The sequence below is a fragment of the Lithobates pipiens genome, unplaced genomic scaffold (genome assembly GCF_037356315.1).
Source record: "Lithobates pipiens isolate NorthernLeopardFrog02 unplaced genomic scaffold, aLitPip1_a1.2 Scaffold_1, whole genome shotgun sequence".
Lineage (NCBI taxonomy): Eukaryota > Metazoa > Chordata > Amphibia > Anura > Ranidae > Lithobates > Lithobates pipiens.
The window spans coordinates 45,996,354-46,021,407 of NW_027507685.1; the positions used below are offsets into that span (position 1 = coordinate 45,996,354).

General features: G+C 42.9%; 1 protein-coding gene and 2 non-coding genes across 5 annotated transcripts; all 3 read left to right on the forward strand.

Moving 5' to 3' along the window:
- Nucleotides 1-448: 448 nt before the first annotated feature.
- PABIR2 (PABIR family member 2) lies at nt 449-24,700 on the forward strand. 3 transcript variants are annotated; one of them, XM_077492006.1, is made up of 10 exons: nt 450-831; nt 4,084-4,162; nt 6,168-6,224; nt 8,151-8,191; nt 10,476-10,530; nt 11,660-11,761; nt 14,213-14,301; nt 19,136-19,200; nt 19,511-19,604; nt 22,225-24,700. In XM_077492006.1, exons 1-10 carry the CDS (start codon nt 740-742, stop codon nt 22,364-22,366), a joined length of 816 nt encoding a protein of 271 aa, XP_077348132.1. In that variant the 5' UTR covers nt 450-739; the 3' UTR covers nt 22,367-24,700. The 3 variants fall into 3 exon arrangements, with proteins under 3 accessions (XP_077348205.1, XP_077348132.1, XP_077348054.1); XM_077491928.1 differs by having other exon boundaries at nt 465-831; nt 8,148-8,191; XM_077492079.1 differs by lacking the exon at nt 11,660-11,761 and having other exon boundaries at nt 449-831; nt 8,148-8,191.
- Nucleotides 13,914-14,038, forward strand: LOC143989881 (small nucleolar RNA U109). Its single transcript, XR_013277092.1, has one exon. It is a non-coding gene; the product is annotated as a small nucleolar RNA U109 (small nucleolar RNA).
- On the forward strand, nt 19,236-19,376 carry LOC143989888 (small nucleolar RNA U109). The gene has a single exon (XR_013277094.1). It is a non-coding gene; the product is annotated as a small nucleolar RNA U109 (small nucleolar RNA).
- Nucleotides 24,701-25,054: the final 354 nt, after the last annotated feature.

The following is a 25,054-nucleotide window of genomic DNA, read 5'->3' on the forward strand; positions in this document are numbered from 1 at the left end:
GAACCTTTTTCTAAGTCGGAGCACTTGAGTCGCTCCTATTAGAACGGTTCCATAGTACAGAACGGAGCGCGACTTGTCAGGCGACTTCGGTAGTGTAAACGGTTATAGTGCTTGCTTGCTGCATATTGTGGCATTACAGTAAATATCAAAAATAATTGGCTGCTTAGGGTTACTGTACCTATCACCACTGTAAACCTGAACCTGATTGGTTGCTTAGAGTTACAGCACTTAACAATTGAAATCATGAGAGTAAACTGGACTGTGATTGGTTGCTCTGGGTTACTGCAGCTTACCAATCATTACACTATGCACAAAGCCCGCCAATCTCTTGTTTCAGAGAAGTGAGGAGAGAACTCATTCGCTTGGGTTTAGTTATGTATATGAGCGTATAGATTTCCCGTAGCTCCTCTCCCATCATTGTGTAGTGTGTGTATTGTGCAGAGTGTAAAGACTCCCGCTCCGGAGGTGTCTCCTCACAGCACAGTCAGGCCGTCCTCGGCGCTCAGTCATCAGCTGTGCGCATGCGTTCTGGGCGCTGCTCAGTCTCGGCATAGGGAGGGCTGGAGAGCTTGGCCTGGGCCTGAGCCGGGGCTTCCTCGGCCTCACACAGTGCAGAGGGCGCCAGGAGAGCGACAATCGTCTTCCCAGGCTGTGGTATGGAGCCCTGAGCTCGGAGCTTGTGTGCTGAGGCCTTGTACTGGGGAGGGAGGAGGATCGGGGGAGCATCACTGCTGCCATCATGGCTCAGGAGAAAATGGAGCTGGACGTGGAGATCCCCAGCGATGGCAGCCTGAGGAGATCCAATAGTGCCCCACATATTAACGGGCTCAGGTGAGGCTGGGGGTGCAGGTAGAGGGGGGAGGGGCTGTGTGTTGTACGGAGCATCAGAAATCGGGCGACTGAGGATGATGTGTTCAGGATGGAGACAACCTGTGGATTTCCAGCTGGGAAGGAGCTGCAGAATTCAGCATAGTATCTGCTGGTATTTGTAGTTCCTCAGAGCCTGGCCTGCTGAATAACTTCTAATGTGGGAATGCTGGGCATTGTCTGCCTGACTTCCCAGATCCTGGAGGTTTGTCCCTGGAAAGATCCCAGAGATTGGCTTTGTTTTGGATTGTTTCATATAGTGATCTTCCATTCCTATCCTCATGGGTTAGTGTAAGGTGAATGTCTGGACAGAAGAGAATCTGATGGGCAAGGAGTGATGGTAAGGCCTGTTCCCATCAGCGCGTTGGAAAATGTGCATTTTGTGAAAACACATTGCATTTTTCTGTGGTTTTTAATGCTTTAAAACAAAATGCTGCGCTTAATGTCTTCCATGCAATTGTCACCTGGGGAAAATTTATAGGTGACTCAAAAGGTGCACTTAAATTGCAATGAGTGTGTTTTTGTTTTCGTTTTTTTGGATTGCCCCAATAGACTTCAATGGGAGGTGTGTTTATTTTATTTTTTCAATCTGGGTGCAGAAGGTGTTGCAGAAAGTTTTGAAAGAGTAGCGTACAGAAGTGAATGTTTAGGCTGCATTCACATCTCAACGTTTTGAATCGCTGGCAGATTTGCTGCAATCTCACAGCGCCTAGTTGTGTGTTTTTTTTTTTTTTTGGAGGGGGGGGGTGTAACAAGATTCACGCAATGCGGGTTGCAGCACGATTTATCACAGCAGAACCACCCTACGATTTTTAGGTGCATGAATGGTATCTCAAATGTGCTTTCTGCAGTTTGCCATTCACACCTTGGCGCTTTTGAAATAGTGGCAAATCTGCCCGCGATTCAAACTGCCCAGATATGAATACAGCCTCGGGGTTTACACAGGACTAGTTTTCATGCGCTTTTGGTGCGTTCCAGTGTGGTAAAAGCGCACAGGTGTGAACAGGGCCTTAGGCTGGGTTCATATCTGTGCGGTTAATGTGTTTTTGCAGCACAATTTATTTATTTTCTTTGTGCCTTTTTTTTGTAGGAATAGACGTTGCTAAACACAAATCCCTACCAAAAATGCATGTACGTGTGTTTTTAATGCACTTCAGTTGAAGTCCGTGGAGCCAAAAAACGCACCATCCTGCGTGTAATAAAATAAATAAAACATTATAGTAATGGTAAATGGATTTTTGCTCTTCGCCATACACCCTAAAAGCATAGATGTGAACCTAGCCTTAGAATCTGACTATAAGAGATGTAGACCTTTTACAGTGTACACACCTGTACACAGCAACTCATGGACAAGGGTCCTAAGATATATTGTAAGGAACTGATGTCTGCCTGTGACGAAACGGGAGATATTGGGAATTATACGACTCCTGCTAAAGAAGTGAAATCAACTGATGGGAACTGTGTGTCAAGGATCAGCAGTGTTTATGCTTTAGTGTACCATATGCAGTCAGTGGCTCTTGTGAAACTATAGATCCCAGCGTACCCATATGTGTTAAGATATGATGAAATCTGGAGTTTTACAAAACTAGAGTAACTGTCTTATCCAGAAAAAAATTGTATTAAATCTACCGCTTGTAGGTTATAATTTTAGTTGTGGATGGTCTATAACAAGGTGACCACTTGTGTATTCCTTGTGCAAGGCTTTAAATCGACACTCCAGCTTTTGTGGAACTACAAGTCCCATGAGACATTGTAAGACTGACAGGTATGATTCGATTTGTAGGTTCACCAGAGTTGAAGTGCCATGGTTGCTTAGCCCAGTATTAAAGGATAAACACGTTTTGGAACATGTTACACATTCACCAGTTTTTAGGGTGGAACATGTAATATTTTCCAGCATCTGCACCCCGCACGGCGCTCCCCCAGTGTGATCCTCTCCATGCCCTTTTTGTCACAATTTGAACACAGCATGGCAATTTGGGGCTCAGCCCACACAGTCTAGCCATTTATTCACTGCGTTAGGGGACACCATATAACATGTAAGTCTGCTGTATTGTTCTAATATGCTGTGCATACTAGTACATTATGGCATAACCCACCTGGAAGGGCCTTAAAATTAAAAAAAATTTTTTTAGCGGACCTTACTTCTGCTTTTAAAGTGATACTAAAGTCTTGTTTTTTCTCTCTTAAAAATAACAAATGTGTTCCACTTGCCTGGCCTGTGCATTTGGTTTTGCACAGAGCAGTCCAGATCCTCTTTTTCTTGTGCGCTCCTGGCCCCTCCCTCCTGTTGAGTGCCCCCATATCAAACAGCTTGCTATGGGGGCGCCTGAGCCACAGGTCTGAGTGTCTCTCCTCATTGGCTCACTAACTTTGATCGACAGCAGTGGGAGCAAATGTCGCTTTGCTGCTGGCTCAGCCAGAGGAGGGAGAATCTGGACAACCGAGTCTCATGCAACATCGCTGGATCGAGATGGAACTCGCGTAAGTATTGGGGAGGCTGAGGGGGGCTAATAGACACAGGTTTTTTATCTTAATGCATTAAGATAAAAAAAAAACTTCTGACTTTACAACCACTTTAATTTTTACAAGCTGAAGTTAGAAGCTGATTGGGTACTATGCACAGCTGCACCACATTCTGTGTGTTACAGTTTTAGGCCTCTTTCACACTGACGTCCCGTTCAGGCCCGCCTGTCAGTTTTTCAGGCGGACCTGAACGGGTGCTCCATAGAGGTCTATGGAGCGTCGGATGTCAGCGGTGACATGTCCGCTGACATCCGACCCGCTCCGATCCGAAAAAGTGTAACGGAGGAAAAAGCTATTTTTCCATCCGTCTGCGGATCGGGTGACGACGGGCACTGCGGTCCGTCGCCATCCGATCTCCCATAGGGGAGAGCGGCGCTGTGACAGGTCCGTCCCTGCGCAGTATGCAGAGACGGAGCTGTCATCTCCCTGCTCAGCGGGGATCGGCGGAGTGATCCCCGCTGAGCAAACGGACATCCACGGGGCGGATCAGAACTGATCCGCCCCGTGTGAAAGGACCCATAGTAAATCTCCCCCATTGAGGCAACTAGTATTTTTAAAGCTTGGCAATGCCACCCCCTATATTTTTCTTAGTACATGATTCCTTCAAATGTCTTATGTGCCTGGTTTTAAGTCACCTATGTACTGTTGATAAATATAACATTCTAACTGCTGCTTGTTCATTGTTTGCAGCGATCACTCACAAGTGTTCCAACCCTATGCAGTAAGGGCACGCAGAAACAGCACCACTGTGGTGAACCGCCAAAACCTGGTAAGTGTACATGGGGATCCAGAAGATCATTTAAAGGGAACTAAACCACCAGACCAATCTAAAAGGTTTGTCAGCGCTTTCCTTGGTCTCTGGTGCTTCAAACTTTTCCCGGTCCTCTTCTGGTTTCAGCTTATTGATTAGCAGGTCCCAGATGTTGTAACCTCTGTTCATGTGTGCAGAATTGTGCTGGAGCTGCACATACACAACTCGGTGTACACTTGCGGAACAAAGTAGTGACGGGGAGTAGTAACCCGTGACAGAAAAGCTATATAGTCTTTCTTCTGTCATTTAAAAAAAAAAAAAAAAAAAAGCCTGCCTGTCAGTGCTTTTAGAAAAACATCATTAAATAGTTTTTAGATTAAATTTCCAATTCTGTTGTGCAGGTTTGGAGCAGTACAGTATTCTTTGTGGCTAACACTAGAGCTACATACATGGTTCTAGCTAAAACGAGAATCACAATTTTTTTTACTTAGAATAAAGATCACGATTCTCGTGGCGTAACATAATCTTTCACATTATACAAAAAAAATTGGGCTAACTTTACTGTTTTTTTTTTTTTTTTTTTTAATATTCCTTAAAGTGTATTTTGGCAGGCTGCCTGAATATTTTAATTTTAATTTTGTTGTCGGCTGTCAGAAGTGAGCAGAGAACTCTGCACTTGTAACATAGGATTAGGGAAATGCTGTTTTAAGATCGGTAGGGGGGTAGAATCGCGATTTTTGATTCTTTAACGATTAATCGCGCAGCTTTAGCTAACACCAAGAAAAACATAGCATGGACTGCTTCTGGAAGAGCATGGGATCTACAGTTTTACTTTGGGCTGGATTCACACCATGTCTGTTGCATTTAGTTTGTGTTAACATGCATTTAGTTTGCTTTGACATCAGTGAATTACATTGATGTGCGTTGTTTTTGTTTTTTTTTTAAATGCATTTTGTATGTTTTATAACACATTTTATTAACGTTTTCAAATGCGACATGCAGAGTCAACTCAGTCTGCATGTTGCATTTAACCTTCATCTTTTAGATTTATTTAGAAGGAAAAAGTGTAACTGAGTACGATTAGTTATAGTAGGGGATCTGTATGTAAAGAAAATTTTCCATGAATGTCACTTTTTGGTGCAAAGTATTGAGTTCATATTTTTAAAAGGACCCAGTTACCACTAATGAAACTAAATAAATTCTTTTAGGAAGTATTTTAATGCATACTTGGCCCACTGCTAACATTGCTTGTTTCCAGTGTGTTCAAGAAATACATAACCTCAAGATGCTTATGGAGTTTTGCACCGATACTAAGCATTTGCACGAGTACATGTACTTGTGCAAATGCCTAGATATCTAAAACTGATACCTTTTTGTGGTGCAATTCGAGCCTTTACAAAATGAATGGGCTCAAATCACACTGCAAAAATGTCATGTGATTTGAATAGGAATGCAGTGCGATTTCTGTCGCATGCAGGTTTCTGCACCGCTCCTGTGTGAACCCAGGCTGAAGTCACTGACAAACCCGGCTTCACGCAGGACCGGCCAAGGAAATGGCATGCAAGTCAGACAGGAACTGCACCTCATTCTTGTTCAAATCATGTGGGATTTGAGCCCATTCGTTTTGTAATTGCTAAGGCATTGGCGAGTACTTGTGTACAAATATCTATCTGTGCTTGTTCTCCCCGGTTCAAAAAAAAAAACCCTGTATCTGTACAATCCTTGATGCTTTTGCATCTGGCACCCTTATGGGTGTGTTGGATATCTGGTCTTTGGCTGTGCTTCCATTTGTTGGCCCCTGCATTACTACTGAACCCCGTAGTGTAATAGGAGTTTACTGGAGACCTGCGGACGGGGACCAGGAATCTGACCGATTCTGTAGACAGCGGTGTCCCTTGAATACATCAGAGAAGGTTGAAGAAATTGTATGTTCTCTTTAACATTGCAGCCATCACTTTATTACATGCACTCATTAGGACTTTCATTTTGCATGCAACTAACCTTGTGCATCTTTTCTGTACAGGTGCCATCTTCCTCCCCTGTGCGAATACCAAGCAGCAGACTTCATCAGCTGAAAAGGGTAGGTATTTTTGATCTATACCTTTTACTTTGATTTGCATTGTTGGTGTGCACACAGACGTGAGAGGAGGAATACTAATGTTAACCAACTTTTATTTAATATAAACATTGATATAATGGATTTTGGGTGACTTCATGCAGTTTCCAGTGTGTTTGTGTGTGTGTGTGCGTGCGTACTCTGCATTTTGTAGCCATTCTTAACATGAAAGCAAAAAACAAAAATGATTATATTGCAGCTTAACAATTCTAGATGTGGTGGATGCATTCTTCCAGATATTCTGTCTGCATTGCTCCCTCTCCATCAGACAGAAGACTGTCTCCTTTCTCCAGTGTTGTCGAATAATGGGGGGGGGGGGGGGGGGTGCGGCTTTGTGTGCTTGGACCAAAGTGGAACTTTAGTCAAAAAATGAAGTCCTGCTGGATCTCTTCAGGCTGACCCCTTTTGCAGATATAGTTATGTAAAACATTACAAATAAGCGCTTATGCTGAAGGCCTAAAGATTTACTGCTGTTCAGGGGCTCTTGGCATCAGCAAAATGGCAGCCTTCAGCAAGAAGAAACGGGGAAAAAGCTAAAGATAATTTACAGCACACATTCATTTTGGTAGCTTAACTATTATGAAATGTATGTTCCTTCTTGTAGCTCTCTATTGCTTGGACCATTAAGAGAAGGTGATGGTAGGCCCTGAATGCTTGTCCTAAAAATCTAGCTCTTTACAAAACAAAGAAATTATCACAGACCATACTCAACTGTGTAGTCCTCTAACCTAACTTTTCCTTTTGACGGGAGATTTTGCTTAACGCTTGAAAAGCTTATTTTGCATATTTGTGGTTCTGTACTTTTGAAAAGTTCACCAGATGTTTGTAGTGTAAAAAATATGTGGTCTGGGCAATCTTACACAATGAGTGTTCTTTCCTTGCTAATCCTCTGCATTATTCATATTATAGTGTGACCGATGGCAGTTGGATTTAAAATTTTAGGGATGTTATTTAGCTAGGAACATACATTAGTCATAACTATGCTACCAAAATAGTGTTTGCTGTAAATTGCCTTTAGCATTCCTGTTTCTTCTTACTGGAGGCTGCCATTTGCTGAAGCCCAGGGCTCCTGAACAGCGGGGGGGGGAGCGTGACTAAACCCATCAATTTAACATAAAAAAAAAAAGAAAAAAAAAAGTTACATTCCTGGAATGCTGAAATTGCCAACTGTCCTCGACTAAACTGTCAAACCATCAAATGGCTGCTGTCATAACTGATCCCATGTGCAGCACCATGGCAGTTGCAGATCAAACAGAAGTTTCCTTGGCTGTAAAGGATAAAGAGAGTTTAATTCCGCTCTAAGGCTGTCAGCAGTGTCTAAAAATAGAGGGCAATTGAGCATGTGCAGAACAGGGTGAGACCGTGTATTACTGGATTTTAAACGGTGTAGACCCTTATTTCTAATGTTGTACATAGCTATAAATGCAAAAGGAGCCAGCCAGCACTGGGCGGGAACCTATAATCGGCTCCTCCCCATCCTGTATATGGCCACTGGCTACACAGGAAGTGTGTCCCTCCCAGGAAGTGATGTCACTAGCTTTCAGTAATCACATCCACTGGCTGATTTTTGTCTCAGAATGAAGTAGATTTGAAGTCATGTGATGGCACTGGAGACTGCAAAATAAAGGTAGAAAAGCTGGGATTTTTTCATTTTGAGACATAAGGCTGAACTTGGCTCACATTAATGATTGCAGGGGACAATTTAAGTGTTGGGGCGGACTTCCACTTTAAGCTAGACTTGATTAGCCTTATCCCGCCACAACAATTTATTGGGCTGTTGTATCGGACTTATTGCTGCAAGACAGTTTAGGTCACTTCGTCTGGCTGGCATGCTATAACCACAAGGTTCTGAGGCACAAATCATTAGTATTGTTTTGTCTTTCAAAGGAGGAAGGAGTGGATCTGATGAATCGAGAGACCGCACGTGAACGGTAAGAGTATTCATATTTGGAGCCTCTCCCTTTTACCTTGTAATAAAATAAAATTGATTATAAAGCAAAACAAAAATATAATCTATTGAAGTTTTATGAGTTCTGAGATATTCAAGGCTGCATTCGTTTTCTTTTTGGGGGATTTTCCAATAATTTTCACATTATGAAATCTGCCAGTAACACGTTCTAGGGTGATGGCACTCCTTCAATGTATTGTATCTATGGAGGAGCAGCATTGTCGCTCAAAGCTGCTTGCTCCTTAATTGAACTACAGAACATTTCCCACTCTCCTCTGCCTTATATCAACATATAGATATATGTTCTGTGGTTAAAGCGTTTTGTTTCCTTTTTTTATTTATTTTTTCAGATTCTGTTCCTTTTAAATCATGTTATACAGCACGATGATTATGCTGTGTAATTTGGCACCCTGCAACACCTGGCTGATCCTGCCTAGCTATACCCTCCCCTCTGCAAATACACCAGGATAATCATGCCTGCTGGGCCCCTGACATCATGATCTGTTTGGGTGCCTCCTTTATCCACAGCCTGCTCTCCTGTGTCTCCTCTGTCCTCCTCCTACCCCCCGACCCCCCCTCCCCCCTCTCTGTGTGTCAGCCCCAGCCCCCGCTCTCATATTTCATTAAAAAACATCCAATCTGCGCTGTAATAAACCAGTAAATATGCCTCTGTTGCCTAAAAAATATGCTTATCCGTATGTATAACAGCACGGCTCCCAGTGCTCAGCTGCCTGTTTGGGTCTCTTCTCTTTCCGATTTACAGCTCGATTGGGCGGGACCGAGCACTCCCGCAGACGTCAGCCGGGGAGGGGGGGAGGAGGAGGGGAGAGCCGATAAGCGCATTTATTTTTATTTTTTTACCTAGCACAGGGACAATTGCTGGTTTATTACAGTGCAGATGGGATGTTTTTATGTAAGTGGGTTAACAACCACTTTAAGGTTTAACCACTTACAGACCGGACCATTTTGCTGGTCAAAGACCAGACCACTTTTTGCGATCCGGCACTGCGTCGCTTTAACTGACAATTGCGCGGTCGTGCGATGTGGCTCCCAAACAAAATTGACGTCCCTTTTTTTTTTTTTTTTTCTTTTTTTTTTCCCCCCCACAAATAGAGCTTTCTTTTGGTGGTATTTGATCACCCCTGCAGTTTTTATTTTTTGCGCTATAAACAAAAATAGAGCGACAATTTTGAAAAAAAAAACGCATTATTTTTTACTTTTTCTTATAATAAATATCCCCCAAAAATATATAAAAAAAACATGTTTTTTTCCCTCAGTTTAGGCCGATGCATATTCTTGACTGTGACATTATGGCGGACACATCGGACGTTTTTGACACATTTTTGGGACCATTGTCGTACAGTAATCACTGCTATATAAATGCAGTGATTCCTGTGTAAATAACACTGGCAGTGTAGGGGTTAACCAGTGGGTGGCAGTGTAGGGGTTAACCAGTGGGTGGCAGTGTAGGGGTTAACCAGTGGGTGGCAGTGTAGGGGTTAACCAGTGGGTGGCAGTGTAGGGGTTAACCAGTGGGTGGCAGTGTAGGGGTTAACCAGTGGGTGGCAGTGTAGGGGTTAACCAGTGGGTGGCAGTGTAGGGGTTAAGTGTTCCTAGGGGTGTTACTAACTGCGCGGGGCTGGGCTTTCACATGGAGAAGAGATCAGCGTCACTAGTTGCTAGGCAGAATGGGGAAATGCTGTTTACAACGGCATTTCTCCATTCAGCCGCCACGTGAGATGATCGTGGGTATGCCCGCAGCGTTCGAGTCCGCGGGACCCGCGACCGGACTCACGAGGGGTCTCGACTGGCACGCGAGCGCGTGATGAAAGGCGGCATTAAAGATTGGACGTACCTGTACGCCAGTATGCCTGCCCGTGCCATTCTGCCGACGTACATCGGCGTGCGCTGGTCGGGAACCGGTTAAAGTGAGCAAGACTGATAACACTGCTTGAGATTTCATTGCTTGGGAAGTTACAAGGACACAGATTTTTAGCTTAATCAACATTATTTCTGTATTTGCAGAATTTTTTCATGCGTTAAACTATGGAAAGATGTGCATGTAATAATCAGTTTAATATTAATAACATTTGTGAGCTAGGTTTAGAGCGCGCGCGCGCACATGTGGTTTTCTTAGACGGCAAGGTTTCTGTATTAGCTCTATACAGGTTTGAATTTTATTAGTGATATTTGTTTGGTTATTGTGTGATCTTTTCTAATTATAGAACAGTGATTCAGTTCCACTAATTTATTTTTATTGTGTTCAGGGAAGTGCAAACTGCAATGCAAATGAGCCTTTCCTGGGAGGAAAGCTTCAGCCTGGTAAGTAGTTACTTATTATCTGTTTTAATGTACACAGATTAAAAATACGTTTTTAATATAAAACCTTATAAACCAGTGAACGTGACAGTTACTCCTGATGAATCAGTTACTGTAATTTTAAAACACATGCACCAGGGAATACACAAATACACCTGCAGTAAATGTTTGATTATAACATTTTATAGACTTATGAATATTACACCCCCCCCCCCCCAATAATTTTTGTTCTAAGTATTTAAAGTGAACCTATTACTTCTATAGCTGTAAAGCTGACCTAAAGCCTTTAGGGCTCATTCACACTAGTGCAGTGATTGGTGTTTTCCTGCTTCATTTCACCACAAGTACACAGAAAACGCTGCAACAGAGCCCCTGGGTACTGAGCAGTGTGGTGAGGAAGTCAGGCAGCTGAATACCTTTTTGGAGCCTCCCTTACCTGTAATAAATGCCCCTCTTCCCTTTTCTATCAAAAAAAAAAAAAGGTCTGGAACATTGTGTTGAGGGATGGGGAGGTGTCCAAGACTTACGAGTGTGTGAATTTACAGAATGTGACTGCTTACTTCTGGAAGGATGGCGTTGAACTGAACTTGCTATTTGCTACCAATCAGCGAGGCCAGGCCCCACATTTAGAAGGCAATGGGGAAGGGTGGAGCATCCCTTAATTTACTTATCTCAAAGTTGAGATTTCCATAATCAAAAACCCTTACTTTGGGACTCCCACAATGTTCTAGAAGAAAACTAGAACTGCACGCAGGCCCTCTCCCAGTGGCATTTTAATTTGGCGTGCTAAAAAAAACGACAAAAAAAAAAGAAAAAGGCATGTTCTTCTCATTTTACCTAGAACCTCTAGTTGCCTGTCTGACTGATCATAGCTTTAGCGTCTTTGTAGTCGCTGGCCTGCAACAAGTATGTAGTTCAGGGGTTGTGATGTTTTAGGGTCAGTGACTCAGAGGGTAGTATGGGGGCAATGTACAGGCAGCCACCATTTCCAGGTGAAGGTTTCAAATATATGGACTTTTTTTCGTTTCAGCTTTTTTGTCGAGGCTGCGGTTGATATTGTTTTGTTTGGTATTTGCTCAAGTACATTCTTTTCTTCTGCTTCTTGTGAGCCTAAAACACTTTCTTTTTACAGAGTGATAATGATATTGACAAGCTTGATAAACCTTCATCCCCAAAACGTGTTGACTTTGCTCCAGTGTCACCAGCCCCTTCGCCTACAAGAGGAATAGGAAAGGTAGTTTTTTTTTTTTAAGTTTTTTTTATTTTTTTTTATTTCTGCTTGTGGGTCTAGCTTAGGCTAGTGCAAAAAGTAGGGAAAGATTTGATGATTAAGGCCCCTTTTTCACTGGGGCGGTGCGGCCGTTGGCGGTAAAGTGCTGCTATTTTTAGCGGCACTTTACTGTCGTTTTAGCGGCGGTCTGCGGGCACTAGCGGGGTGGTTTTAACCCCCGATAGCGGCCGAAAAAGGGTTAAAATCGCTGCTGCAGCGGCGCTTTGCTGGCGGTATTGCCGCGCTGTCCCATTGATTTCAATGGGTAGGAGCGGTGAATACACCGCTCCTTCACCGCTCCAAAGTTGCGGCTAGCAGGACTTTTTTCACTGTCCTGCCAGCGCACCGCTCCAGTGTGAAAGGGGCCGTTTTTTTCAGGTGCTATTTTTAGCGCTGTAACGCCTGAAAACCGCCCCAGTGTGAAAGGGGCCTTATTGTAGTCAAATGAGGCATGAGATTAAATCTGATTTCCCTGTGTTACTACGTGTTCTCTAAAGTCGTTGTGCTCTTCCCTGCTTTATATTAGTCTATGGTTTTTAGTCTGGTATTCAGATTACATTTTGCTACTTTTTTTTATTATTTGAGCATATGAAGACAAGTTTGTTTCACATTGAACCTGGAAGTCCTCAGTAGCACGTATAGTGTAAAAGAGGAAAAACAGTTTCAAATAATAGCTGTAACCACACAAACATTCTTTAGAAATTGTGTGAAAAAACATAACAAATGGCTGGAAGTGTGTGTAAATAACACTATGCAGTAAGAATTCTATTCTGATGGCTTGAGGGTTCTTAAATGGAAGAATGCAGTATCTATCATTTAGTAAGATGATTAAAAGGTTATTTTCAAGGTACATCTATATCCCCTGGACATATTTCTGCAGGTTTAGCATTTGAGCTCTCCTGGGCCACCCCATGGACAAATTGCTCCCAACATTGCTGGAAAGGCATTAGAATTTGCTTTTGCTGATTAAGTTACCATTTTAGGTATGCATGTTTAATTGACGTAGTGTTAGGGCTGCAACTAACGATTTTTTTCATAATCAATTAGTTGGCCGATTTTTATTTCCGATTAATTGATTGATCAGATAATAACCTTAAAGTGTGGTGTATAATTTGTTTAAAGCGACGTGCTGCCCAAAAGTGGAACTTTGTAACTTCCGCTTTATTTTTTTCTGTACTAAAAATGCATACACAGTATTTTCCATGTATTCCAATGAGTCTAGTTCACACCATGCAGTCAGTTTCTGGTCATTTTCTTTGGTGCAGAAACTGACCGGAACTGACTGTATTATTGTAGAAAAAAACAAAACTGCATGGAACTGCGTCTGGTGTGAACTGGCCCTTATACTGTGAAACAATGAAAGTAATAAAATATTTATATTTTTTCTTTTATCATGTATATAATAATTACACCCAGAAGTACAATATATGGGCGTTATAACTAGGAGTCAGACAAGCAATAAGAGAGGGAGATATAAATCTTCTATATTAAAGTAGTAAAAGCTCAGACTTTTTATTTTTTTCATGTGTGTGTGTGTATATATAATAGTTTTTTTAAAATAATGCACAATACTGGAAAACTTTCACTTTAAATGTTATTGTAATGCCTTTTTATATTATCTCCAGTCTGTCAGACTCCACCTTCTCTGGGTTCAGATGCTGATCTAACTGTACAGTCTTTTTAAAGTAACTTTTATTAAAAAAAAAATTTAAACAGACATACCTACTCTGTGCAGTGGTTTTGCACAGAGCAGCCCCGATTCTGCTCTTCTGGCTCCTCCTGCCTTTAGAGTGCCCCCATAACAAGCTGCAAAGTGTAATATAGAGTGCTCCTATAGCAAGGTAAAAAACCTCTGACTTTAGAACCACTCAATTCCTGCCCAGGACCACATGTCCATGAGGCACTGCTCCTCAAACATTCACAAGTTCTCAGGCACTTACTTACATGTATGGATGGTGTACTGAGCTGTATGTGTGCTGTACTGTGTTTCCTGATATGTAAACAATGCATTCTGTATGCAGGCCAACGAATCGGCTGGCCGATTAATCGATTATAAAAATAGTTGTCAACTATTTTCATAATCAATTGTCGAATTAATCGATTCGTTGTTTCAGCTCTACATCATGTGCTCTTTTCCTATAGGGCACATGTACTTTTACAAATGCAATATAGACCAAAGGAGTTATCAGGGCTGACAGCCTTTAAGAACAGGCTGAGTGGTAGTATAATACTCCTACATGACTAAAAGTGTGAATATCATTAGTACAGGTTCGGATGCTGCGTGTAACCCCCCCCATTTAATGCCAACCAAATTTCTGAAATGGTGTAAGCTGTAACAATGTTTCCCACCCCTCCTGATGGGGAGGAATCTAGGTGTTATAATATAAGGACATCCTTTTGTTTTGTCACCCACAGCAATGTTTCTCACCTTCTTTACAAATGTGTCTGAGCAGTAATGGCTTGCCTCCCAGCCCTATACCTAGTCCCACAAGACGATTTACCACGTAAGTATTATATTTTAAGACTCTACATTGTTTCTTTTATTTGTATTTTGCCGTGATGGTGATGGAAAGGAAACCTAAATATGTTGTCCAACAGACTAAAAACAATCTGGTTTTCTATGGGCAGTAGGTCTACTTCTATCGATTTGGCTTCTTAAAGGGTAAGGCTGGCCATAGACAGTTTGATTCTCTCCAGTTTATCAGGCTGAGATCGATCAACTTGGGTACAACCAGCCTGCTGAATTTTACATGCGATGGCATCTAGTAGATATTCTCCTGTCAACACTGTGTTGATGGGGGAATCAAGCTAATTTCTCTTTCGTTTATTGACGGACAGAGCTCCTTTAAAACTTGACCTTAGGGTTATATCGCCACCTTCAGGAGAGGACTAGGCAGGACATGTAAAAACAGCTAGACTGCACAGCACCGCCCAGGGGGGTGGTCCCACTGGCTATAACCCCTCACTCTGCTTCCTGCAGCTCAGTTTTTTTTTTTCTGCCTAGTGTACAAGGACCTGGCTCCTTGAGGGGGCTATTGGCCCTGGGAATTTTTTTTTTTTTCTGCAGTTTTGATCCTGTGATCTACAATCAACAGCCAGGCTGAGTGACAGGCTGGATAACGTAAATCCTTGTAGTCTCCCCAGACTGGTCATCGGGCGTGAGCAGACCCTAGCTACACGCTGGGTCGGCAACGACATGCCCCTTCTGGTCCAGGGGCAGCCAGTGAGCTTTATGATATGGGGTACACATATGACCAGGCTACTGCTGTCCGTGTCACAGTGTGCCATGGCCAACAGCCACCCCGTACTGCTCGGGTGATGGGTCTGTGGTGGAATGCGTCCAGCAGTCCCGACAGGAGGGATAAGTAGGGCTGTCTTTGCCTCGGCAGGATTGAGCAGCTGGGCATTCCCTGGGAGGTCGACTAGGGGGGGTTTCTCACTCTTCCTTTCCACTTTCCCTATCCGTCTTCCCATCCTCCCCCTGCTGGGGCCACTGTATGACATGCGCATGTGGCGCGGTGCATGTACCTGGCAGGCGGATTATCTAAGTCGTCAGATGCTGGACCAAGGGGAATGGTCGTTGCATCTGGATGTATTCCGGCTCATTTGCCTAAAGTGGGGCACACCAGATGTGGATCTCTTGGGCTTTCGGCTCAATCGGAAGGCGCAGAGGTTTGTGTCCAGGACAAGAGACCCCTGGGCGGACGTGTCAGACGCGTTGGTGGCTCCATGGGGGCCACTCCCCCACTAAAGCTCTTGCCACGAGTGGAGGCCGAAGGGATTCCAGGAATTGATTGCCCCATATTGGCCTTGGTATGCTGACTTAGTACGACTGGTGGCGGATGTTCCTTGGCAGCTGCCGATACAAGAGGACCTTCTATCGCAAGGTATGATACTTTATCCTGCTTTACCATCACTGGTTTTAACTGCATGGCTGTTAAAGGCCAGGTACTAAGGGACCGAGGTCTGTCAGACTCTGTAATTTCCACTATGCTGAGGGCACGGAAGTCATCTTCTCTGAAGATTTACCATGCTACGTGGAAGGCTTACATCCCCATGTGGGAGGAGATGGGGTGGCGTTCGTGCACAGACTCAGTTTCCAGGATCCTGCTGTTTTTACAGCGAGGAGTGGATCAGAAACTTGCCTTAAGCGCCATCAAGGGGCAGATATCAGCCTTTGCTGTCTTTTTCCAATGTCCCTTGGCGACTCACTCATTGCTGTGTACATTTGTGCAAGGGGTTCGACACGTAGCCCCTCCAGTTAAACCACTGTTAGCACCAGATTCAGATCCCACGGAGGTATCGGTTCTTCAGAAACCGCCGTTTTGAAAATATTATGGAGATTCCCTTGTTGACTTTTTCTCAGAAAGTAGTCTTTCTAGTGGCTATTACATCTACCGGGAGGGTTTCTGAATTGGCAGCGTTGTCATGCAAGTATCCCTACTTGGTCCTCCGCAAGAATGAGCCAGTGCTACGTCGGCAGCCCTCTTTTCTCCCACAGGTGGTTTCGGCCTTCCATCTAAATGACGACATTGTGTTACCAACCCTATGTCCTAATCCGACACATCCGAAAGAAGTTGCTTTACATTCCCTGGACGTGGTCCGGGTTCTACGGGTGTATTTGTCTGCTACGGCTCCTTTTCGGAGGTCAGACTCTTGTTTGTCTCGGTGGCTGGTCCGAGAAAGGGCTGGCGGTCTTGTCGACCACCATCTCTCGGTGGATCAGACAGATCATGGTTCAGGCCTATGCCTTAAAGGGGCAGGTGCCCCCTTATTCCTGCCATGGCTCATTCCACCAGGGCAATTGGAGCCTCCTGGGCTTTCCGACATCAAGCGTGTAAGGCGGCGACTTTCACACTTTCACTAAATTCTACCAACTTGACGTAAGCGCATCTTTGGAAGCTTGCTTTGGCCACAAGGTTTTTGCAGGTGGCTGTGTAAGGTTGCAATTCACACTTTCATTAAATTACAAGTTTGTTGTGAGCGCATCTTTAGATACATAAGTTGGCTGCATGTTTTGTTTTTGTTGGCGGCTGTTTTAAAGTGGCAACTTCTCTATTTGAGACGTTCCTCTTGTTGTGGGTGAAGTTTTCTTGCTGTTTTCTCCTCTCGTTTTTTGACACTGCTTGGGGATGTCCCTAAGGTCAAGATTTAAAGGAGCTGTGTCCGTCAATGAACGAAGGAGAAAATTGGATTTTTGTACTCCCCGTCAAATCCTTTTCTCTGAAGTTCATTGATGGACACAGCACCCACCCCTCCTATTTATGTTTGTACTGCTTTTTGACGAACTGAGCTGCAGCAAGCGGAGTGAGGGGTTATAGCCAGTGGGACCGCCCCCTGGGTGGTGCTGTGCAGTCTTGCTGTTTTTACATGTTCTGCCTAGTCCTCTCCTGAAGGTAGTGATATAACCCTAAGGTCAAGATTTAAAGGAACTGTGTCCATCAATGAACTTCAGAGAAAAGGATTTTATGGTGAGTACAAAAATACCATTTTCTTTCTCAGAACCTGTGGTTGCAGGAAAGAAATTCGCTCCACATATGGCCTGCATAACCCTTTCTACAGACCATATTATCAATGGACCTTTCTCAGAATTGCGTGTACAATGGAGACAATCAAGTGTACAGTAAGGCTCCATTCACACTTGTACGAATCCAAATTAGTGCCGACTTTGACCAGTGATCATGGACAACTGTTGCACTGTATAACATTCAGGTATGACTTTCATGCAACTTTTGAGGGTTAACATTGAATTCTGTGGTTCTCAAGTTGCATGAAAAGCGGACCAAAGTATCGCATGAACTACTTTGAAGTTGCTGCAACTTTAGGTCGCACATATGAATGGTTATCATTGGAAAACATGGGGAATGACTTGTCATGCGACTTTTATGTCCAAAGTTGCATGACCAGTCACACAAGTGAGCATAAGTCCCAGTCAGCCAGTTTCTCAACTGCAGTCCTCAAGGCGCCCCAACAGGTCATGTTTTCAGGATTTCCCTCAGATGAAACGGCTGTGGTAATTGCTAAGGCAGTGAAACTGATCAAATCACCTGTGCAAAATAAGGGAAAGCCTAAAAACATGAGCTGTTAGGAGTGCCTTGGGGACTAGAGTTGAGAAACGTTGGCGTAAGGTATATAGCATGCAGTATCACTGGAAATGACACACTTTGGGGGTTATTTACTAAAGGAAAAGCCACTTTACTTCCAAGTGCACTTGCAGTGAAAAGTGGCTGTAGATCCGAGGGGGGGCATGCAAGGAAAATGGCATTTTAGCTTGCACATGATTGGATGATAAAATCAGCAGAGCTTCCACTCATTTGAGATCTACCCCTTTAGATTTAGAGTGACTACACTTACAGTGCACTTTCTGTTTCAATTATTTTTATACACATAAACAAAAATTATTCAATTTCACAACCATATAAAAATATATATATATATAGGCATATACATACACGTACATAACAACATAAAACACAATTAACACAGACATGAATCTATCTCCATAATATACTCCCTCGTGTTAAGTATATTCCACCCAACCCTCAAAAGTGTTATCCTTGTGCTTGTGAAAGTGCTCTAGTCACCTTCCTATAACATTAATCAGTGAGATTCCTTCTTATGTAATTTAAAAAGTGACATGTCTCCTTTCTTTTTTTGTTAATAAAAAGGATGAATACACTTGCAGTGCAAAGTGGATTTGACTTTCGTAAATAACCCCCATTGCGTTGTTCATACACTTGAATGCTAGTAGGTTATTGAAACATTGGCACTCTGACATCTTATGGAGCCTTTAACCATTAATCTATGCCCGATAGCCAAGATGCATTTACCTTAGTATACCAGGGAACCTTACTAGCTTGTATGTCAACAGACATTATAGTTCAGGAGGATTTATCTATAAGCCTTGAGTTTCATAGACCTTGTCTGAATTGATGGTTGTTTGTGTATCATCCCTGGTGTGTTTAAAAAGGGTCAGCGTTGTCTACTGCAGGGGTTGGCAACCTCTGCACTCCAGCAGTGGTGAAACTACAAATCCCATCATTGCTCTGCCTCTAGGAGTCATGTCTGTGATTGTCGGGGTCTTACAATGTTTCATGGGACTTGTAGTTTCACCACAGCTGAAGGGGCCCAGTTTGCCTACCCCTGGTCTACTGCTTTCCTTGATGCCGGCATGAGTTATTTTCAAAAAGGGTGTGTTTTGTATTTTAGTTTTTCTAAAGCCAAAATTGATTACCTTTTTAAATCCATGTCGGATTCATGACTAGCTCTTGGCACCAATATTTTATGTAATTACACTGTTTACAAATGTGTTTTTTTTTTTTTTTCCCCCTTCATTAGCAGGAGGAGTCAGAGCCCAATCAACTGCATCCGCCCGAGTGCACTTGGTCCCATAAAAAGAAAAGGTAAAATAATCTTATTATCTTGTGTGAGTCTGAGTATGCATGACAGATATTACTATGGTGTACCTGTTGGTGGGGCATCAGTATATCTAGGTTATGCAAAAGCAAACTGATACGGAGTCATCAGGGCTGCCAGTTGTAAAGTACAGACTGAGCGGTAGTATATTACTCCTACATTTGTTTGTTTTTTCTTTCTGTATTTCCAAAGGAAAGATCAGCACGCACACATGCTGAGAAATCTTATGTACAAGTCCAAAACCTAAATCATTCCTAGTTTAAACCAAATACTAACTACATTTTTATTTGTTTTTAGTTGAAATGGAATTGGAAAACCAACCAAAAAGGCTGTTTCAAGGAACTACAAACATGCTATCCCCTGATGTTACTCACCTATCTGATTACAGTTGGTAAGATTACATTCTGGCTATCTAGAATTTTTAGAGCAGTACCAGAGTTCAGTGGTGGGGTGCAACCATGGAAATTAAAGGATTGATTTCAGATTAATGTGCAAGAGGTCCAATGTCAGGGCAAATTTCAGAAAGGTGACCTGTTTTGCAGTTCAGACACACAATATTGTGTGGACTTGGTGGTGTCAGCCCTACACAGATTTCTTTTTCCTGCACCCCTATCTCCAAAGCATAAAGGCTAGTCATTCTGTTGTTCAGAATAAGAAATAGGGCTAATTACTGAGCAATACCCGGGAGCCCTGTGAATTGGGGACATTATCAAGTTTTTGTGTACTTCTCGAACATGTATAACACAATTCTTCCAATGGTATTGCACAGAGTGGTCACATGTGGAAATTGCCTTTTTAATAGGAAATCTGAGAACTTTTTGAGATTTGTCTTGTCAGACCTGCTAATTTGCAGTTTCAGAATGAGGTCAGCAATGGCAGCCTGTAGTGTTGTCCCATGAGACATTGCAAGACTGACTGGTATAAGATTTGTAGTTTGGCCAGAGTTGAGGTGCTGTGGATGCCTACCTCAGTTTTAAAGTCTAGTTATTTGTTAATTGGGGGAAAAAAAAATTCATACTTACCTGCTGTTGCAGAGGAATTGGACAGAACAGCCCGGATCCTCCTCTTCTCCTGTGCCTCTTCCGTGCTCCTAGCCCCTCCCTCCTGTTGAGTGCCCCCTCAGCAAGCAGCTTGCTATGGGGGCACCCAAGCCAAGTCACAGCTCCCTGTGTCCATTCAGACACTAAGTAGCAGCCTGGCCCGCCCCACTCTCCTGATTGGCTGACTGTCTTTGACAGCAGCGAGAGCCAATGACACCGCTACTGTGTGTTGGCCAATCATGAGGGAGATTCTTGGACGGTCGATATACTTGTGGACAGGGATGGGGCTCAGGTAAGTATTAGGGGGGCTGCTGCTGCTGCAAACAGAAGGCTTTTTATCTTAAAGAGGAACTGCAGTATACTCAATTTGTAATTTGCCATTCTGAAGCTTCCCTCCAACCACTTTGCATCTTATTTTATATATACTGTGATTCTGTACTTGCCAAATCTGCTACAGAGATCTCTCTCCACCAAGTCTGGCTGCAACCATTTTAACTGTGGGCAGCTGAAGCTGCTGCCTGTTCACTTCCTGGGTTTACACACACCCCTCCAACTCTGCAGCTTTCATTGGCCCCTCCCTTCCTTCCAAACTCTCAGAAGAGTGAGAGAGAGCTGTGCATGATGTCATAAGCCTAGGCTAATGACCAAACAAACGGGAAATAAAATGTTTTACTATACAAAGTTGAAACAGCAAGGGCAGAATATTTAATAGATGGAAAGTTGGAAAAAAAAGACTAAAGATCCGCCTTAATGCATAGAATGCATTAACCTCCCTGGCGATATGATTAGTTCTGATTTTAGGTGCTCAAAGCGGTACAATTATTTTGCATGGAAATTTGGCGTTTTATATTGTAGGCCTGCAATTCTTAGGAATAACTCTCTTAAATCTGTTCAAACCAGAGTCTAGCAGACATCCCAGGTATGATAAAGTTTATAATATAATAAAAATTATTCAATAATGTAATCAAATCCAAAAACACTGAAACTTGCTCATTTGCAGAATTGTCGCTGTCATTAGATTTAGTGTTTGACGAATTTCCCCACAAATTGCTATCGCTCAATTCTGCAAGTGATTATAATTTATTATTGCTGTTTTGTAGTTGGTCTAAAACTACTTTTGACATAAAGGGACAGTTTTTGGTTGCTATGGGCAATCTCCAAATTCCAGGCAGAAAAAAAAACAGTATTTATAATATAAAAGTGCATGCAGGGCACTGGACAGACCACTAGGAACAAAGGGGGTGTGTAATTTTTTTTATACAGTACTGTAATCTGTAAGATTACAGTACTGTGCCTTTTTACTTTTTTGAATTTGGCGCCGATTTACGCTCCCGTGCGCCGTAACGTCGCAGGGAACGGAGCTCGGCGGCACTCGGGCACTGTGTGAATCGAGCGGAGGACAGCTCGATCACACAGCGTGGAGGACATTGCTGGATCCAGGGGACAAGGTAAGTAACCTCTCCCTGTGTCCTCCCTGTATCCAACGATGCGATCCCCAGTCTGGCTCGGGGTTACCACTCGTGGTACTGAAAACCCAGCCCGAACCAGACTCTGGATCACCGCTAGGGAGGTTAAGATAAACCTACTGACTTTACAACTCCTTTAAAGGGTAAGTTCATCTTTGGAACATCTTACATGTTCCCCTGGATTTTAGGATGGACAATGTAACCTGTTCCAGCATCTGCACCCCACATTGTGAATTGCAAAAAAAAAAAAAATGTTCATGTTTTTGACAAAATTCATTACTAAATGCCATACTCTCAGCTTATAATTGTTTTTCACAACTGTGGTGCAATATTTGCATAACGCACATCTACTTGTGCATTTTTGTTTTGTAAGTAAAGGCATTGCAATGAGGAGTTCTATGGAATGTATTAATAGGATGGTGAGAAAATCCATGCAAATTGCTACTTCAGCTGTTGTACTGGACAGCAAATTTCCAGTTGATTAACGCTTTTCCTCCATTTCCAGCCTTTCCTCAGACCTTGATAGCAGCAGCAGCATTGGCTTCTCTGACACGACGGCTAAAGATGGTTGTGTGACTGACTCACCTGTGGCTTGTTCAAACTCCAGCTCTTCATTCATATCATTAGATGATCTTTCTCCAAAGTGAAGGTTCTAACACAGGTTGTTTGGAGACTGCATGGCGGAGTAAAGAAGCAAAGTGATCTACTCTTCAAGCCCTGTCCCTGTGTGTGTATTCATATATATTTTTTTTTTATAATTATGTATATAATAATTGCCCCTTCCTGTGTGGACTGTTACAGAAAAAGTAGGGGCTGTATATTTTATGTACAGAATAGTATGTACAGTATGTGTACATATTGCCTGTATCTTCCAGGTCTTTGTGACTTTTTTTTTTTCGGTCTTTTTAGTGTTTATTTATTTTAAAATGTAAAGGATGTAAGATGTAACCACGGTCTAAGAATGTACTCAAAGTGCTTGGTTACAGATTTCGACCAGCGTTGACTGTTGGGGGGGGGGAATGGCCAACCAGTAATTTGTCGTTGGTGGCTTTTTTTTTATTTTATTTATTTATATATATTTTTTTTTTTTGTGCGTGTGTCAGCTTGATAAGATTATCACATACATTTGAAATTTGGCAAATTGAATTGGTGCTGTCAGGTTACTGTCCATGTCCTCCAATGTTTTGTTTTTGTTTCTGGCCACTTTTCTTTGACTGTTCTCACTTTACCATCTATGTAATTGTATTAACACATGTCTAATCCCAAGGGAAGTTTGCAGGCCATTCCAACCAACTTCATTTGTGTCCCAGTTTCAAGTAACCAAAGGATAGAAATTGGTTGAAGGTGCAGTTAAACTGACATCTCTTCCAATAAAGCTTCATGTGGTTACTGAGAAGTAGGAAACTGATAAAGCTATTTTGTGTGAAGAGATGCTGTGTTTTGAAAGCTGGATGAAAAGCCAAACCAATGTGTAGATTGTAGACAGATGCACAGGACAATCTGAAAAAAAAGACTGAATATACTTGACTTTCCAGCAGACTGTGTATTAAAATAGCTGCAGCTTTGCTATTCTCCAGTTGCAGCATGTATGCCACATTTCTGGTGTATAGAATATCTGCTACCTCACTGCAAGCTGTAGTTAATACCACTGGCTCCATACCTCACTACAGGACCCACAGGAGAACCCACTGTGTGCAGTGGGGTTACAGATATTCCACCCATCCAGTCGGACTAGTAGCTGCAGTGGCCAGAAGCAGTAAGTAGCTTTTCAACACAAGGTCCACTGGAAAGGTAGGTATTCACTCTTATTTCAGAGGCTGCCTTGTATTTAAAAGTGACCCTTTGGTGACAGGGTAGCTTTTGGGATTGATTAAAACTGGAGAGTGCATAATCTGGTGCAGCTGTGCATGGTAGTCAATCAGCTCCTATCTTCAGCTTGCTCAATTAAGCTGGTTTCAATGCAGAGCTGCACCAGATTTTGTGGTGTTCAGTTTTTTTTTTTTTTTTTTTAGTAAATCAAACCCTTTAAAGCTCGGTTTAAGCTGCTGCGACCTGAAAGTCACGCGACCTTGCTATGTGACCTTTGTTGTCTTGAGTACTACTTTTGATAGAAGTCACTTTGAATGACTAGAGGTACTTTTATTTTTCCTAAAGTCAGAACGACTTCAGTAGTGCCAATTTGGACAGCTCTCATATTTGGCATGTCACGCGACTTTGGGTCTCAGCAGCAATGTGAACCGAGCCTTAGGCCCCTTTCACACTGGTGTGGTACGGGCATTGGCGGTAAAGCGCCGCTATTTTTAGAGGCGGTATGCAGCCGCTAACTGGGCGGTTTTAACCTCCGCTAGCGGCTGAAAAAGGGTTAAAACCGCCCGCAAAGCGCCACTGCAGCGGCGCTTTGCCAGCAGCATAGCCACGCTGCCCCATTGATTTCAATGGGTAAGAGCGGGGAATACACCACTCCTAAGATGCGGCTAGCAGGACTTTTTTCACCATCCTGCCAGCGCACCACTCCACTGTGAAAGCCCTCCGGCTTTCATACTTGAGTGAAAGGGGCTGTTTTGTTTTTTTCAGGCGCTATTTTTAGCGCTGTAGCACCTGAAAACCGCCTCGGTATGAAAGGGGCCTTAGTCTGGATGGTATAGGGCAGTGATGGCAAACCTTGGCACCCCAGATGTTTTAGAACTACATTTCCCATGATGCTCATTGCACTCTGCAGTGTTGTTGAGCATCATGGGAAATGTAGTTCCAAAACATCTGGGGTGCCAAGGTTCGCCATCACTGGTATAGGGATTTAGAGGCCAGGTGCACAAGATGAGTAACCAAATGACAATGAATTACTCCTTGCCATGTCTGTCATGATTGGCTAGTGTTTTTTACCTTTTACTAGCAAAGGTGTGCCTGTCTCAGAATGAGAAATTCATGTTCTTACAAATGTGTAAAATTTTATGAAATTAAACAGCCTATTTATTTTTAATAAATCTTAGTTTCATGGTGAATAAAGTTAAAGTGTAACTATTACCAAAATAAAAAATGTGACCTAGTTTTCAGTTATGTAAAACCTTTAGCCCCCAAAAGGGGAGGATGCTTTTGCTGTAACTGATTAGTGTTAGCTGGAGTTGAGCTTTACATTGTTAGTCGCTAATTCTACTAGTCCATCCAACACCACCCTCTCCACTGACTGACAATGCTGCTGTCCAAGGGTGGCTATGACGCTCCTCCATAGATGCAGTGGAAAAGAGAATGTAGCCACTAGAGCTGCACAATTTAATCATCAAGAATCGTTATCGTGATCTTGACTAAAGTGTTTCACCATTCTTTCTATGCCAAGAATT